General features: G+C 38.4%; 1 protein-coding gene across 34 annotated transcripts in view; it reads right to left on the bottom strand.

Annotated features, from left to right (window-relative positions):
* Positions 1 to 17,314, bottom strand: part of CLASP2 (cytoplasmic linker associated protein 2) — a 144,452-nt gene that overhangs the window by 112,794 nt on the left and 14,344 nt on the right. For all 34 annotated transcript variants that reach the window (XM_058423275.1, XM_040078589.2, XM_058423242.1 and 31 more), the window contains exons 3-6: positions 5,929 to 6,032; positions 2,491 to 2,582; positions 2,068 to 2,143; positions 487 to 584 (exon numbers count right to left, since the gene is read on the bottom strand). In XM_058423275.1, coding sequence (XP_058279258.1) covers positions 487 to 584; positions 2,068 to 2,143; positions 2,491 to 2,582; positions 5,929 to 6,032 — 370 coding nt within the window. The remainder of the gene's footprint in view (positions 1 to 486; positions 585 to 2,067; positions 2,144 to 2,490; positions 2,583 to 5,928; positions 6,033 to 17,314) is intronic.

Genomic DNA, 17,314 nt, shown 5'->3' on the forward strand with positions numbered 1-17,314 from the left:
AAAAAACTAGGGCTCTCAGTTTTTTAGACGGATCTGATGAGGCACTAATCTGATATTCTCTCTGACACGAAATAGTAGATGTATTCAGCTTGATCAAAATCAAGAAGTGAATGAAGGTGATGGTAAAGTGGTACGTTAATATATAAGGGGTTAACACACTTAAAAAAGTATTAATTATTTTAACATGGAATTTTAAGAATTTTATGGAATGAACAGTTTCTCACTAAGTACAATTTCAAGATCTGTTTGATTTTCTTAATTAGTCAAAAGTAGAAACAAAACAATGGCTGATTTTCTTTCATATAAGCTAATCAACACACAACAGAGTCAGGAACTCTAGTAACATACTAAAAGGCAAAACTAGCTAGAATATAAAATAAAAATTACAGCAATTTTGAAACAGCGTTTTTAGTGAGTTTAAAGTTCACATAACAATCAGTAAAACATAAATTGCTCAGAATTACAAAATTAAAGCAGCTAGCTCACCTTCCAGGAGGAATTCCTCTTTTCGTTAGATCTATTCGTACTTTCTCTCCCACATGTCTATAAACCTCTACAATGGCTAGTATGGCAGCATCTCTCACCTGTGAACACAGTTTAAATTGTTAATTTCAGTGTTACAGAAACCAAAACAACATTTGCTGACAGGCCACTAATCTTAGAGTTCCTATGGCCCTGTATGCCAATTCAGCTGAAACAATGAGGATGAAAAGGAAAGGAAATACAACTTACATCGAGATGGCATTTGTTCCAAGTTAGAGCATTCCCAGATGGTAAAAAAAATCCTAGAAATAACAGCTTTAGAGGGAATTTCTGGGTCTGACATAAGAATAGCATTTGTGGAAAAATGTGCTTTATCTAGGACTCAGTCAGAGCGGCCAGTAGTTTCTAAAGTTAGCCCCTGCACTTGACATTTCATCTTGCTTTCATCTGTTTCTACAAACAGAAAGCTCCTTCTGGAAGACTAAGATTGCCCACAGAGTGGACCAAAGTGATTGGCATTTTCTGTATTTATTTCAGCTGGAATCAGGTAGCATAACACAAGCACAAGAAAGGGAATAGGGCAACACAGCAGAAGGGAAAAGAACAATGAACGAAAGGAGACAGAGTGCCTCATCAAAAATTTTAAACCACGGTCATCACAATAAAAACTGCCAAAAGTACATTTTAGTAAGAGATATTATTCTCTATAAAGAATGTCTGGAATGACTTCAGTATTGGTCTTCGCAGCAGCTCAAACTAAACACACAATTGCTCTAGAAAGATGTGAACCACATCTTTACTAATGATCAGCAAACAGGACAAATTCTCAAAAGAATTTCTCTAGAATAGAACAATGCTATGCAGCACAGAGGAGACAAGAACTTTGCTGCACTCAGAAATTAAACATAAAGACCAATAATTTATATTAAACCATCTCCTACCAATGTTAGCTTCTCCCTTACTGTATTTGTAGTCTTTTTTCTCAAACACAACTTCAGATAAATCAAGATACTTTAACCATTTCCACTAGAAGATTTTCTGAAGTTGAGACTGCACTATTACAAACTATGTTCTGATTTTCACTGCAGATGTTTTTGCTTACTTTAGTGACTTTAACGACAGTCCTTGCATGTTCTCAAATGTCATGTGGGTTTCAACTGGAAAACAATTACACCTTATAATGTTACCTTCAGCAAATCTGGCAAACTATCACAGGTTTCATATAAGGGCTGCTTCGGGAAGAGAGCTAATTTTTTGTGTCAGTAACTCCTTTTTTTTATTTATTTCCTTTCAACATGCTCTGTAAGAACCAACTACTTTCAGTAATTACTAGCTTTGACTTCTGAAGGCAAAACTAAAGGGACCGGTGTATCGTGATACTGGTGCTTTCGCAACCCTATTTTCATCTTCCAGTGGATGGACTGATTAAGAAGAAATTGGCTTTACTTTCTCTCATGGTTGAAAATAATGATCTGCAGTACACAAGCACTCTTATCAGCTTTTCTTTAAATGCTTATATTTATTTTGCTTTCAGTGCTCTGTCAAAGTAGTTGTTCAGGGGCCAGTAAGTACTGAAATCCTTACCTGACTGTTGGAGTCACCAAATGCTATACACAGATGTGGTACCAACTTGCTGAGGATTAGTGGTTGTGCACCGTAACTAAAAAACAAAAAAAACCAAACAAACAAAAAAAAGAGTGTATTTTTTTAATAAAAAACAGAAAATAATTTTTGCAGAAGTGAACTTTTGGCTTAGATTTTATAGAATACAAACTGACGTCAATGAAGCTCTGTCTCTCTCTTACTAGTCCGTTATCTAGTTTTAGATAGAGATAAAAATTCTGTAACTTTAGTCTTTCTTTCAGAAAGCCTACTATGTAAGTTGTTTGATTTTTTCCCATGTATTAATTTAATTGAGCCAGACTCCATAAAGAATTACTTTTAGAGAAAAATGACATTCAGAAGAAGGATAGAACCATTACATCTCCATAGAAACAAAAAGCTTACATGTTTAAGGTAGCAACAAGACACAAACACACTCCTTCTCGGGATCGGTAATTCTTGTGTTTAAAACCAACAGCAAGGCGTTCCCAAATGTACTATAAAAGCAGAAATAATGGTCTTTAATTACCAGGAGTACAATACAGTGTAATTCTAGTCCATATAAATACATTCATAATAGTTGCAAAAAAATAACAGAAGGCAGGTCCACTGGAAAAGTGATAAAATTAACTTATGAAATGCACAATATGGAACACAACACAGATTAATGCTACGCCAAAAGCAATTCCTAAAAAACGTCCTTCAGCAATCTAGCTGAGTATTTTCCTTGTTTGAGAAACAGCTCTTAAAACATACAGAATCGTTACAGTTAATGCACACAAAACAAACATTAACAGTACAGACTACTGACTCAAGCAGAAGTTACTATATTCTTTTTGCTTCACATTCTGTTTCCCCGCCAAAATTTCCTCCCATCCATTTTAGCTTGTCCTCATCCATACTCCCGCTGTCCCACTTCTCCCTTACTTTTGCTTTAGCTCTGTTTCTTCATTTTTTGATTATTTCTTGCCCCCTCTTTCCAATTCCTGCGCTTCCATTTTTGTTCTGCTTTCAGTTCTCCTCTCCGTGCTGGTGCCGTTTCCTGTGGTACGATCCCCTGGCTCGCTAAGCCCTCGTTCCCCTCGTTGCGCACTCGTTTTTCTCTGCCTGCCCCGGCTCTCTGCCTCCTGGCTTCACCCCGTTACCTTTCCATCTCCTTGCCGTGCTCTAGCTGTGGATCAGAGCGCCGGAAGCGCAAACGTGGGGCTGAGGAGCTCGGGGGCTCTCCGCGGCAGCAGATGCACAGGCTCAGCCTGCAACTCGCCCCAGCTGCAGCGCTGCCATTGCAGCCCGGCCAGCATCCGGGCAGCGTTGCCTAGCAATGGATGGCTGCACACTGCCAGGAGCTGCACACTTTGCAGCCCAGGCACCTCCCTCCTGCCAACTGCACCCCGGAGCGCTGCAACTGCAACCTATAATGACGCCACACAAAGCTGCTAAAATGCATTACGTGCTAATTATTGCAATCGGCTTTCTGGGGAAAAAAAAAAATAATAAAGCCCTCACAAACAGCTGTTGATCAACAAAAACAGCGTAAGAGCAGGGAATAGGCGCCCTCTTTATTAATGAGGTAGCACGCTTCACAGCAGACATAAAATTTTCCAATTAGAGCCCTGCTTGATAATTTTGTCCCATCTGTGGTTTTTTGTTTGTTTGTTTTATACTTCATTGCATTTAGAGAAAACAAACCTTAGACGAGCAGGATATGGCTTGCCAAAACTGCATAGCTTAACAACAAAGAGCAGGATTTTACGGAAGAAAACATCCCTCCAATTAACCCACTCTCATGGACAAACATGGTAAAAAGATCTCCCTGCTAGATGTGTAAAAATACAGGTAGAGAGGGAACTGCAGATTACTGAAACAAACAAAGCGGACCAAAGAAAAATTTAGTCTTTCACTGAATTATCCCTTAAGAACTCAATTTTTTTAAGCAGAGAAATTCAAATGGCTGCTTAGAAATTTCAACTCTCAGAAGTTCCCGGCAAGAGTTCATGTCAACCTCCCTTTGGCCCTTTCATGCACCCTTTATGCCACCTATATTTTTATGCCTTCCTGCCCATAAACAGCTACATCTAGTTCTTGCTCATAAAAGAAACAAAGACCCCTCCAAACATCTAAAACAAGTAAAGGGATTTAATGACAGTACAAATTAAATATTATTCAACAACATGCTAGAAGAGGCAAGATGAGTTGGCTAGAATGAAATTCACAGGACTTATCCTCAAAAAATGATTCCATTCAGCTCTTCTAAAGGGATGCTTTTCTGCAGCAGAGAGCCTAAAGCTCTGTATTTTAGTGTTGGAGGCACAGGAAAGACTTCTTTGTTTTGGTCCCTGCTGATGGATGCTTTTCATCCAAAGTTGTAATGACCCATAAGCTCTCCTGAGAGCAGACAACCAAAGCCAGGATTCTCCCACCCTGGGGGAGTTACCAGGGGAGCTGTACCTTGTCTTACATACACATGCTCTTCCCTGGACCCCACAAATCTCGTATGCTTTCTGACAGTGAGTCATCTTCACAAGGGATGGAAATTTCCTCCCATCACCTCTATATACAGCCTGACAACTCTGCACAAAGATGGACCAACAATGTAAAACTTTCCTGACAAGGGCTTAGAACTATACAACTACCATCAATTTCTTTATCAGCAACTGTTCAAATGAACATATCTCCAAGGTGCTCTGATGTGCACCTGTCCAAATGCTGTTGTTGTAGAGGTTCTCGTCTGTATGCCAGGTATTTGGGATCATCTTGGGCACAGCAACATATCATTTAAGAACTACTAGCACTTTGACAGAAAAAAATACTGCCATGACTCTCGGTCAGTGAATATGACCAACACTGCAGCCTGTGAATAGATAAAGGCATGTCTTTGTGGATGATATGACTAGACCCTGATGCCTAAATCCCAATCAGATCTGTAGCCAAAGGGAGATAAACAAGTTCTATAATAGCCTGGCTTGCTACATGTTTTATCAGGCAAACAAAGCAAGTGACAGTAATTTTCTCACTCCAGATAAAGTCCACAACATTTTATTCACTGCACACAAACATTCAAACTTGTATCTATGAATAAACAAAGCCAGGAATTAGCACACACAAAACCCCATTTTTTTCCCCTCTATTAACATCTAGAATCAGAACTCAGAAATAGATTTTCCTCAGGAACTAAAAACTCAAATAGTAAGTTCCTACTCACATCCAGACTCTCCAGACTTCCAAATAACATCACTATTCAAGAACATAATCTTGTTAAACAGTCCTCCATTTTTCAGAGTCGAGATATAAGATTAAGCACTTGGAAGCCACATAATGGTTAGAACTGAAGGTTGAGTTAAGCAAACCTTCTTACAACCAAAAATGACAAGCCAGAGGGCAACTTATCCCCACCTCAGTTTGTCCATGGTTCACAGAGCATTGTTGTTATACAGCTAGAAAGCCAGATTCTCTTAAGTTAGAAAATGTGCCCTTAACTGTAAGAGAAGTCCTACATGTTCAAGTACAAATCTAATTTTAAATAAATGTGGAGCTAATTAAACTTATTTATTCCCATTGTCCAAACCCAGAAGATGCTTCAAACATCCTTTAATTAACAAAGCCCTGTTACATGGCATAAAAACATCTACTCAGAATTTAGCTATGATGCGCAAAACACACAGAATCACACCGTGCCAAGATTTTTATCTTTAGCTGAACAATACATCAGCGTCAATCCATTAAGAGTATCTTTAACATTTGCACCGTTAACAGTCGCCATAACATTGTGACATGTTCAAAGTTCATACAAAAGTCATAAGCTCACTGGAGGCCTCTATCTGAATCTGCATTAAGCAATCATACCATGGGTGGTGCTGCTTCACACATCAATTTCAATATAAGATTCTGTGCTTGCTCTCGAACTTGGTCTTTGGCATCTCCCATACGATCTATCAATGGCATGAGAACTACAGGAGAGGAGAAAAAAAGAGAAAGTAAAAAAGATTAAACACCCAATGGAGATTTTCTTGTGCTTAAAGATATTTTCTGAAACAGATGTAATATACATTCAAAAATAAAGACTGAGTTTAAGCAGGCCACAATATTTTAAAGCCTCAAGTGCATTTCTGAATATTTTATAAGACTAACAACAAATGCATATGGCTGAAATGGAAGAAAATAGTAACTTTCAACAGGTTAAAAAGAAAGCAAGCTTCCCATCTTCAAAACTGTGAGAATGACTTGGATTTCATCTTCAAAAAGTGTTCCAGTTAGCTTCAGAATGTCTGTCTTTCCTAAAAAATAATGCTAGGCATGGTGAGCAGCAAACAATTGAAATAGAAATATACAACTATTTTAAAATCAGTGCAACTTCGCTGTTTATTGTAAGACAATCAGAAGTTTTAAATCCCTTTATTCACACAGTGTATCTTATGGAAACCCAGCCTTACTTCAGTAAAAGCATGGTTAAAAATTACTATGTTAAAACAAGCCTCCTAAAATAATATTTCATAAAATTGCATGATGGCTGATGATTTCATACCCTAAAAATAAGTAAAAATCAAAATCAAAGGACTTGCCAATTTTTTTTGCTTGCTTTTCCAGACAGAAGTTTATAATTACATCAGATAAATTAATGCTATGACATTTGGAAAGATATCCCAATGAACACATAGCCAACTCCATGTTGTGCTCCATCTGGAGCTGTCCTCCATGTGGGCCCTACTCTTTGTGAGATTCTTCCCCCCAGTGCTTTCAGCATCACTTCTCCTAAGTGAGGGGTGATGATACCGAGTGTGCTGCCTTCCTTCAGGAAGGACAACTGATGGAGCTGGTGGAACTGGTGGAGATACCAGCCCTCCACGGGACAGTGATTTAAGGTATTCCAAGTAAAAAAATATATCTTCACAGCTAAAATAACTTCACAGCTAAAATAACTTTTTGCTACATTTGGTACTACGTCACTGAACACCTTCGAGTATTTTACAGCTGACGCCTGATCTCAACAGACTGCTAAAGAATTTCTACTCACTAAAGAAATAACTGTATTTGGGTACTGTTTGAAAGGCAGCTCTGAAGTGATTTTATCAGTACTTAATGATTTTATAGTAATAACTAAGCAATAGATTTGCCAGCAAAATAAAGGGAACAGAATCATACATTCTGAGGTTTCCCGAGTCCCCTGCTCCCACACTAAAAACAGCAGCCGTTTCTGTACCATGATTGTTACCGACAAATACAATACTGAAGTCTGAATTTCCCCTCCTGCAATATCTGAAGGCTTTCTTTGTGTCCTCATATGAGTATTTAATTCTACTGGTTCTGGATAGTTCACTGACATCTTCAGCTACCATTATCAATGTTTTGTGGTTTTCATCTATCTTCTCTACCCCTTCTCCTCTGAAGAAATTAGTACAGCCACTTTTCATTTTACAGTTTGAAAAGAAGTCTGGGGGTTTTTTGTTTGGGTCGGATTGCTGTTGTTTTGATAGTGTGGGACTTTGTCTTTATGGTTTGAGTTTTAAAGGGGTGTTTCTGTTTTGTTTGGTGGTTGGATTTGGTTTTGTGGTTTTGGTTTTTTTTGTTTTCCATTTTGTGAACAGAGAAAAAAAAATCCAGAACTTAAGAAGTTATTTTTGGGAGTACACAGCTGACCACTCCCACAAACTTCCAATCACTCATATATACCTACTGATTACATTCTTCTTGCCAACAGTACTTTTCATGTCCATTTTCAGCACTTCTGAACTGACCCTGTCCCCATGCCTTACACTGCTAGTGATGTCTCTACACTGACCTGACTGCTGGGCAGCTGATGGCAATTCTAGCTTTACAGAGAAGGAAACAAACACAGCCAGCACCAGTCCTGAGGGAACACGGCTCCTTTGTGATTAATTAGCACTCTGAGTCATTCGACAGAGCTGCAGATACCAGGGCTCTGCTCAAATCACCAAGGCAAGCTCAGAGAACAGCTACTAGAAGCTGCTGAACAGAGATGAGGTCAGTGAGTTAAACTAAGCTATGACACAGCCTGCAGATTTCAGTGTGTGCAGCTACTGAACACACCAGCCATTGCCACTCCTGGAGCTCTGACAGAGGGACAACACACTGTGGGAGCTGTTAAAGGGCCCAAATGGCTGCAGGCTTAGCTGCTTTCCCCTAAAACCCAAGTTTCTCTAGGACCCCATATAAGGCATGATATATTCTGTTCACACAAGACAAATGAAATTAGGCTGTTGAATGCTGCCAACCACCACCTGTTTTTCAGTGTGGCTGCTCATCTTTTCTGTCAGGATAAGCTCCAACAGGAAATTATTGGGAGTTGGGTTTCCTATTGATCAAGTTTCAAAACTGAACATCATTTGGCTGCTACTTTTCCTTTAAGATGCACAAGCGGTCACCAGCATTATTGAATCCCTCCTCATACTGCAATGCAAATACATGCTTTTGGTTTTTTCTGGCATCAGTCTGCAAACTCAACAATATCAAAGAGATGTCAGAACTAAAAGAAGGGTAACAAAGGAGAAGCAGGACCATACATGAATTCAATGTGGTAGCCTCCTAACAAGTTACTCAGTGAGGTACATAATTTGTCACATGCAGTCTGGACTCACACATTCCTACTGCTTTATCTTAACCATATCCATATATTTATCTTCTGTTGCCTAGATTCTTAAATTATTTCAAACGGATTTCGGCAAACCTACTAACATATGATATCTCTCTCATTTATTTCTGCTGATATGCTGAGAAAAACTACACTAACTTTAGGAGATTGATAATTAACAGTAATTCCTTTGGCAGCTGTTATTTTTTGTGAAGCACAGTATTCCATTCAACTCGCCTTTTTGCCACATTTTAACATGTTGTCAAAGCTTCTTAGCACTTCCAGCCACTCCTGAGGTTTTCCTGTTAAGACTTCTACATTGTCATACCACAATTTCACAGCCTTTGACTACTGAAGAAAACCTGAAAGCAAAAATATTCCATAGTGGACATTAATTCTACCAGATCTACCTCAAAACTACCTGCTATTTCACAGAGTCATAGAATATTCTCAGTCGGAAGGGATCCATCAGGATCACTGAGTCTGACTCTTGGCCCTGCACAGGACACCCCAAGAGTCACACCAGGTATCTGAGTGGATTGTCCAAATGCATCTTGAACTCTGTCAGGTTTGGTGCTGTGATCACTTCCCTGAGGAGCCTGTTCCAGTGCCCAAACACCCCCTGGGCAAAGAACCTTTTCCTGATATCCAACCCAAACCCTGACACAATTTCAGGCCATTCCCTCTGGTCCTGTCGCTGTTCACCAGAGGAGAGATCGGTGTCTGCCCCTCCTCTTCCCCTCACAAGGAAATTGCATACTGCAATGAGGTCTCCCCTCAGTGTCCTCTTCTCCAGGCTGAGCAGAACAAGTGACCTCAGCCACTCCCCACACAGCTTTCCCTCCAGACCCTTCACCATCCTTGTTGGCCCCCTCTGGGCACCCTCTAATGACTCTAATGTCTTTTTTATGTTCTAGTGCCCCAAACTGCACTCAGTGCTTGAGGGTGAAGCCACCATAGTGCAGAGCAGAGCGGGACAATCACCCCCTTTAACTGGCTGACAATGCTGTGCATTTACATCTGAGCTACTATGCCTTATTCCTTTCTGCAATATCCAAACCAGAGTTTATTTTCCCATCAGTTTCTTTTTCCATTGCCTTCCTTCTCTCATCTCAGTAAATCTGAATAAGTTTTCATTTATTCGAATTCACCAAATAATTTTATCACCACTAGCTGGGACAGTAGATGCAGGAGTTAATGCCAAAACCAGCCTTCAGAGTCAGAGCACAGCCTGAGAGATTAAATATTTATTTCCTCTACCAGGACTGAAGATGATAAAACAAGTACATCACAGAAATTGCTTAGAATGGTACACAATGCATTTTTAAAAACCTGAGCAGTTTAATTATATGACCCCTGCAGCAAAGAATGCCATAGGTAGCACGAACAATTTTCTTCTTTTAGACTTGAACAAGAGTTCCTTCTGGAGCTTTTCAGTTCTTATTGTTGCTTTTTCTTCTCTTCTGACCACTTATACCTGCTGCTCTTTGTATCCCTGTGCTCATTTTAAGTTTCAGGTCTACCTATTTCTGTGAATCAACTTTAGATACTCCATTACTTCAGACTTAGAAAAAAAAACATTAAGCAAAAAAGAATCTTTACTGAGGAAACGTTTTAAGTATTGGCAAAAATTCTTTTACTGAAGTCTTTGAGGACAGAAAGAGACTAAACTTAGGCAGCAATATCTTCCTCGTTTCCTCAGAAACCTTGCCAGCTCAGGCAGCAGCATTAAACAGCTGTCATTAGAAAGGAGGGAGGGAAAGAGCTGCCTCTGCAATTAGGGCAGTCCCTGTTCTGGGCAGGATGCACAGGAGAGAAGGGCATCCCACAGGGGCACCTATGGGGCCAGCCATAGGGCCAGTCTGACAGATCCACGTGGTCACTTCTAAGCAAAGAATCATAAACAGGCTCTCAGAGAGAGCCTCAATGCTCCCTTCCCCAGCATAAAGTCCAGGCCAGTTTAATCAAAAGCAGTTTCAATCAAAATTAATGTGCTTCTTGGGAACTCTCCAGAAGCTAATTAAGAAAAGCATTAGTGGGATTAATGACACATACTGTTCATCATCAATAGCAGACATGAAAAAACAAACACTTTTTTTACATGATTGATCCATGGACTTATCAAGGTGTTGGTCTCAAGATCATGATTATAGCCTTAAAGGCCAAAGAGTTTCAAGATGTGTACTAAACCTGAAAGAAAACTAGAAGATTGTGAACAAATGCTAATGTCATCTTCTGAATTTTTTTAAACTCTAGGCTACCTTTTTTACAGAATCAGAATAATGAGAATCAAGCAGAAACCAAAGAAGTCTGTGTTTTTGCTACTCTTGAGTTAAAAGTACTGCATTTCTAGGTGTCACACAGTGAAATGCCCACAGACAGCAAGCAGATGGTATTCTAAATCACAGCCTATCACTCAAGCATGGATCACTTCAGGTAAAATGAATTCCCACTACTAATCAACTCCAGCACGAGGAGTGGACAAAAGGAAAAAAAAGAAGCTAAAGGCTTGAATAGATTTTTACCCTTTTTTGTTGTTGTTGTTGTTTTTTTACTGAAACTTCAGAAAACTTAATCACAAAGATGAAAAAAGTTGCAGCTTAAATCAGTTATGACCTTTAGCTGTGACCAATAACTATAGAGGAAACCAAAGAGAACTTAAGGATTTTCTAAGGTGTTGCAGGAAGTTAGCTTTTTTGTTACATTTGAAAATATAAAAGCAGCTATTGTGGAGGGAAAAAAAAAAAAATAAAAAATGGACTGTTCTCTAAAAGCCTTTTCCAAAAAAGAAAAAAAACAACAAAAAAAGAACAGTCAGCATTTTAGTGTTTAAGAAAATCGAACAACAATCCAAGCTTTTCCTGAGGTCTGCAAGCTGTAAAATGAAAAGGCAATATCAGACAAAACACCTGACTTGCATTTAGATGCAACAAGGCATCCTTGAGACATCTTTCACATAAATAGAAAAGCCTGCTTTACTTTATCTGAGCAACTCAAGTTTCTTGAATTAACTGATTTAATTTCCAAATTTTCTCTAACACCACAGCTTGGCCATTTTTTAAGACAAGACATGGAACAGATAATTTTGAAAGTCTCTTCAAACCTAATTATTACCAGTTTTATGTTTAGTTGTTCTGCAAGCATTTCTAATCTTGAATCCTCAGCAGAACGTGCCATTAGTCACAACATTTCAATTAAATTAATAAAAATGAGAATAAAATTCACTCGGACCCTAGCACCTGAAGATCCAGCATTTTTCATCTCCTTTTCTCCAGGCTACATAATCCACAGCTGCTTCTCATCAGCCTTGTGCTCCACCCTTCCCCGGACATACTCCAGCATCTCAATGTCTCTCCTGTAGAGAGGGGCCCAAAACTGAACACAGTATTTGAGGTGCAGCTTCAGCAGTGCTGGGTACAGAAGGACGATCACTGCCCTGGTCCTGCTGGCCACACTATTGCTGATAGAGGTCAGGACGCCCTTGGTTTTCTTGGCCAGACTCACTCAAAAAGTTAACACATGTTGCAAGTCCTCACAACTACTTTAAAACACATCAGGCAACAGAACCAGAAAAACACTTGAAGATCACCAAGACCAACCACTAACCCAGCATTGCTAAGGCCACCACTAAACCATGTCCCTCAGTGTCACATCTACAGGACTTTCAAATACCTCCAGGGATGCTGACTCACCCTCTTCCCTGGGCAGTTACAGAGCTTTCAATGAAAACATTTTTCCTCATATCCTCTCTGTGGAAGGGTAGGAAGGAAGGAGGGCTCTGTGGACAGAGCCTTCCTACCGTCCAGCAGATCAACAGTCCTGCCCAGCTGGGTCTGATCTTCAAATTGTCTGAGCATGCCTTCCATTCCCTTGTCCAGATAATGGATAAAAATATTAAACAGAACCAGCCCCAATGCTGAGTCCTGAGGAACACCACTTTCCACCAGTCACCAAGTGGATTTAACTCCACTGACCATCAACCTCTGGGCTCAACCATCCAGCCAGTTTTTAAGCCAGTTATAAGTGCACCCATCCAGGATATGAGCAGCCACACTTGCATGCTTCATTATAACAATAAATTCGATAGAGCATTTAAATTAGTCAGAGAACATTAATTTAAATGCTCTTCCAACACTTCTTGAAGCTACCTAGTAAAAAAATTAAATACTTGAAATTTGTTTCACATGTTAATATATGGCACTACAACTATCTTGAAAAACTATTTTTGCCCAGTGGTTTCTTTACGCAGCAAGATGAATTTGAAACTACTACTAAACATATAAACACATTTACTTATGGAGCTTCTGAGTGTAAAATATGTATCCCTATTGAAACTTATAAATATATATACATATACAAATATAACCTGTGTTTAGTCATTTTAATTGTCAATTACATTTCCTTTAATTTTCAGGGAAGTAAAATATTTTGCAACACCTTGTGAGATTGTATGTAAAAGCCAATGTCAATACAGTTATATAATAGCCAAATGGATAGTTCAATATCTGCAGAAAAATATGTCATGGTAGAATACTGCTCAGTGAAACTGAAACAGATTATGTATACCTTTCTGTATTCTTTCTTTTCCTTTTGATAATAAAAAGAGGGCCAAGTTATGTCCACTTGCTATAGAAAAGTATGAGTAGACACCTTTCCCAGAAATCCTATCATGCAGACACATATGACCATAACTTTAAATCTCTTATTTTGGATATATATGATTATTTTAATAATTAATGTGATCACTGGGGAAAAGAGACTGTAATACAGTAATTATGTACTCTTATGTAACATTGCTTTTAATCACAGAATAAGCAGTAGTTTTAAATACCAAAAGATGTAACACTCAAACACTGCTTTATATTTCCCAGAATACAAACACAGAGTTTTATGAAAGAACACATACCCTGGTATTTATTACTTCCAAAGTATTTTCAAGGATCCTAAGTGGAAGTACTAAAAGAAATATTCCAAATTTGTGTGTTTAGACTCCCAGAACACTGGTGCCAGCTGCAGAGCACGCTCAGTGTGGTTAATCATAAAAGGATAATACCTTAGAAGAAATTTAGTGCAACATTAGATGGTTGCCTTGGAAACTGAATTAAGTCCCTTATCAAGCATCATACTTCAATACAAAGATCACTAACGTGCTCTTTGAAATACTGGAAAATATCTGCCTTACAACTATTGTATTGATTTTTCCCAAATGTAATTTATGGCATATATGTAGGTTGGAAAGATAGACGTAATAACAAAGCATTCATGTTTTTCACTTCATAGCAGAAGTCTGGAATGCTTAAGGGGGTGAAGTGATATTAGCTGTTCTTTGCACTTAAGGAAATCTACCCCCATCAAAACAGAACGGGAAATTAAATGTGGATGAGGTGTTAAAGGTGGAATATATTTTCCCATATTACAGTTGGATAATGTATTATTATACTTCCATCATTTACTGAGATCTGAATCACAAATAAAAACATCTCAGGGTCACCAAAATGTAACACTTTATTAAAAGAAAAATGCATTTAAGGCTGCAGGTATGTTGTGAGTGAAAACAGCTATAAAAATGAAACTTCACCTAGAAAAGAGGATGCATTGTTTTTTAAAAAAGGCAGGGAACAAAGCAGGTAAGTATTTTACATCTATGTTCCTTCACTACAGTGATGGTGCAACCCTTATTTTTTTTGAGAATGCAAGTTCCTACAATAGCTTAGTGCAATAAATGAGAAGTTAACTATAGTTGGAATATTTCAAAGTAATAATTGAATAGCCTGGAAGATTTCTGTTACGTTTGCCTTCAAAAAATAATATACTCACATTTATTTAACCGAAATAGAGAAAGTAAAAGCCAAGCATATAAAATACCACTAAGATGGCCTGTGGGGCCCTAAGAACTTGTTACTTAGCTGAACTACTTTGCTTACAAAGTTCCCAACATTTTCAAGCTGGATTCCATGATTTTTGTTTTCTCCTCATATCACCTGCACGTCTGCAATACACAATCATATGAGTCATTAACAACATTCAGATCAAAGAATCACTTAACTGGACATAACCAAGCTACAAAAAAAACCCAAGCCAAAAACAACTAAAATGGCAGTTTGCATAGAATAATTGATTCTTGTCAAATGCATAACTATGGATATGGATTGTATGAGGTTCAATAGGGCCAAATACTGACTGCATTTGGGTCACAACCACCCCATGTAGTGCTACAGGCTGGGGAGTCAAATAAAAAAAAGGAAGTGGCACCTCACAAGCCTGTAAGAGCTCTCTGCAAACAGGTGTGCAGAAGGTAACTGCTAACAGAGTGCATTTGGACTTTCACTCAAGAAGGGGTCTTGCCCTAATGATAAAGGCAAGGGGCAAAGACACCGCCCTGGAGGCGGGCCACAAATCCACCATCACTGCACAGGAAACAGGCTGTTGCAGTAGACAATCTCATGCATGTATTAGGTCAATTTTCAGGAAGCAGCTATGCAACAAAGAAATCTATTATCAACACTTTCAAAAGTAACAGACAACAAATAAAAACAAATACAATTATGCCACCATGAACATATGCTGCCTCTCTATGGTATGACAGATATGGCTTCCTCAACTCAAACGTACCACAACAGAAAGGCACTGAATGGGGAAACAGCTGAACACCAGAAACAGCTCCATTGTGTCTCTGAGCTGGGGCATGGAAGAGATCCATAAATAGAAACTGGCAATCAGGAAGGTAAGAAATGTTGGCTCACCTCTCTAACACAAGATCTAGCAAGCACCAAGACTTTCAGGCAACCAGTCCAAAAGAGTTTTGCATACTTAAGTACTTCTTCAGAACACTGCGAAAGTCAAAAATCTATTTGGGTCTGAAACTAAACAGATAAAGCTGTAGGAAAATGAAGTGACAGGGCAGACATTGAAGATAACGTGTCTCAGCTGGCCCTAACCTGCAAGACTGCTGATAACTTCTACTGATGAAGGAGCTATCACTGCCTGTTTCTCCTGTCCTTTCTTCTCAGGCATCTGCAACCAAATCACTATCAAATACAAGTCTTTGGTCTGCTTTACTGGAGTCAGATTACATTAGAAGACAAATCTGCAGAGTCAACAGAACATGATTTAGGAAACTCCGGGTTCTTCAAGTTTTCTTGAAGAAAGCCGTTTTCTGGTTCACCAATGTGCTTTTAATTACTCTCATAAGCCCCCAACTGTACAAACCCCAGACACTTACAATAATGTTTTTATATTACTGCTTCACTGACAAAAACTCAAAATTATTCCGATCTTGTTATGAAACTTGGAGATTGAGCTACCAACTGAGGAGAATTCATACCACTCTTTTTAAAAGTGACCTAAAATATGTTTTCTGCTTTTGCTGAGACTAAGATTTCAGCACCTGTTAGGTTTGTTTATACAGAAGTTGATCATGAACAACAGTAACTTGCATATTCTAGAGGTCTTGATTCTGGAGATGTTCTGGGGACCAATTTCACTACTACTACTATTTCACTACTACTACTAGGCACTACTACTTAGCTTAACTGAAAAATACTTCTACAATATACAGCTTCAGATGTTATCTGTGTTTGACAATCATTCAGTGCCAGTACTCTCTCTTTTGTTTTTTAACATAAATACTACTGAAATTTATACCTTCAATTTTCTCATAATCTCAAACTACTCAACCACTGTGAGAAGAAAAGCCCAAACAAACAGGATTTTCAAACTAAGTACTATCTATTCTCAGATAGTTCATCCTTAAAAAAAACAGAGAAAAATTTAATAAGCTTCCCAACCTTCCTTTAATAATGTTACTGTAATTTTAGGTTTTACAAAAATTTTAGGTTTTAAAATAAAAACCAAAAGTTAGCCAAACTCTGGAGCAAAACAGTGTTTGTAGCTACAAATGGAGACTATTCAGCAATCAATATTGTGAACAGCACAATATGCCTCCAGTTCCCTTACAATGCTCCAATACAAAATTAACCAGCCAAAGAAAATCTCTCCGCAACAAAACAGATTTAAATTCTGTAGCTCTTTACTGCAGTAGTTCCACAGAATACTGAAATACACTTTCAAATAATTTAGTTAGCAGCTTGTCATAAATTAAACTTTGTATTCCTGAACTTTGAAATTTTATTTCAAAGCCCTTAAATAAAAAACTAGACACATAAAGAAGAGGAATCTTAAAATGCTGACAATTTGAGATAGCTGGGGATCAGGGAACATGATATAACTTATCTCACGCAATTTTGAAAAAGGACATTAACCAGAAACTTCTGTTAAAAACAGCCAGTGCTAAAACACCAACATTAACGTCCTAATATCACTATCTCTTCAAAGCCAGCAGCAAAATGAGCTGAGTAGTGTAGTTTGCTTGTACCTGCCAAAAAAAAAGTTCTCATACTCAGGCACATGTAGATCCATTAATCTGAAATTCACTTGAGTAAACATTTCACACAGGAATAACAGTCAGTACAATTTTTTCATCCCATAAAAACTTCAGACTACTAAAAGCTACAGTAAAGTTATCTAGCAGGAGGTGGATCACATAGTCCTCTGAGACTAAAGGCTTCACCAGACATAAAGCTCTGATTAAAGTGATCTGCAAATAAAACCTTCCATCTTTAACATAAGTTAAAGATAATACTT

Source organism: Hirundo rustica, chromosome 1 (assembly GCF_015227805.2).
Source record: "Hirundo rustica isolate bHirRus1 chromosome 1, bHirRus1.pri.v3, whole genome shotgun sequence".
NCBI lineage: Eukaryota > Metazoa > Chordata > Aves > Passeriformes > Hirundinidae > Hirundo > Hirundo rustica.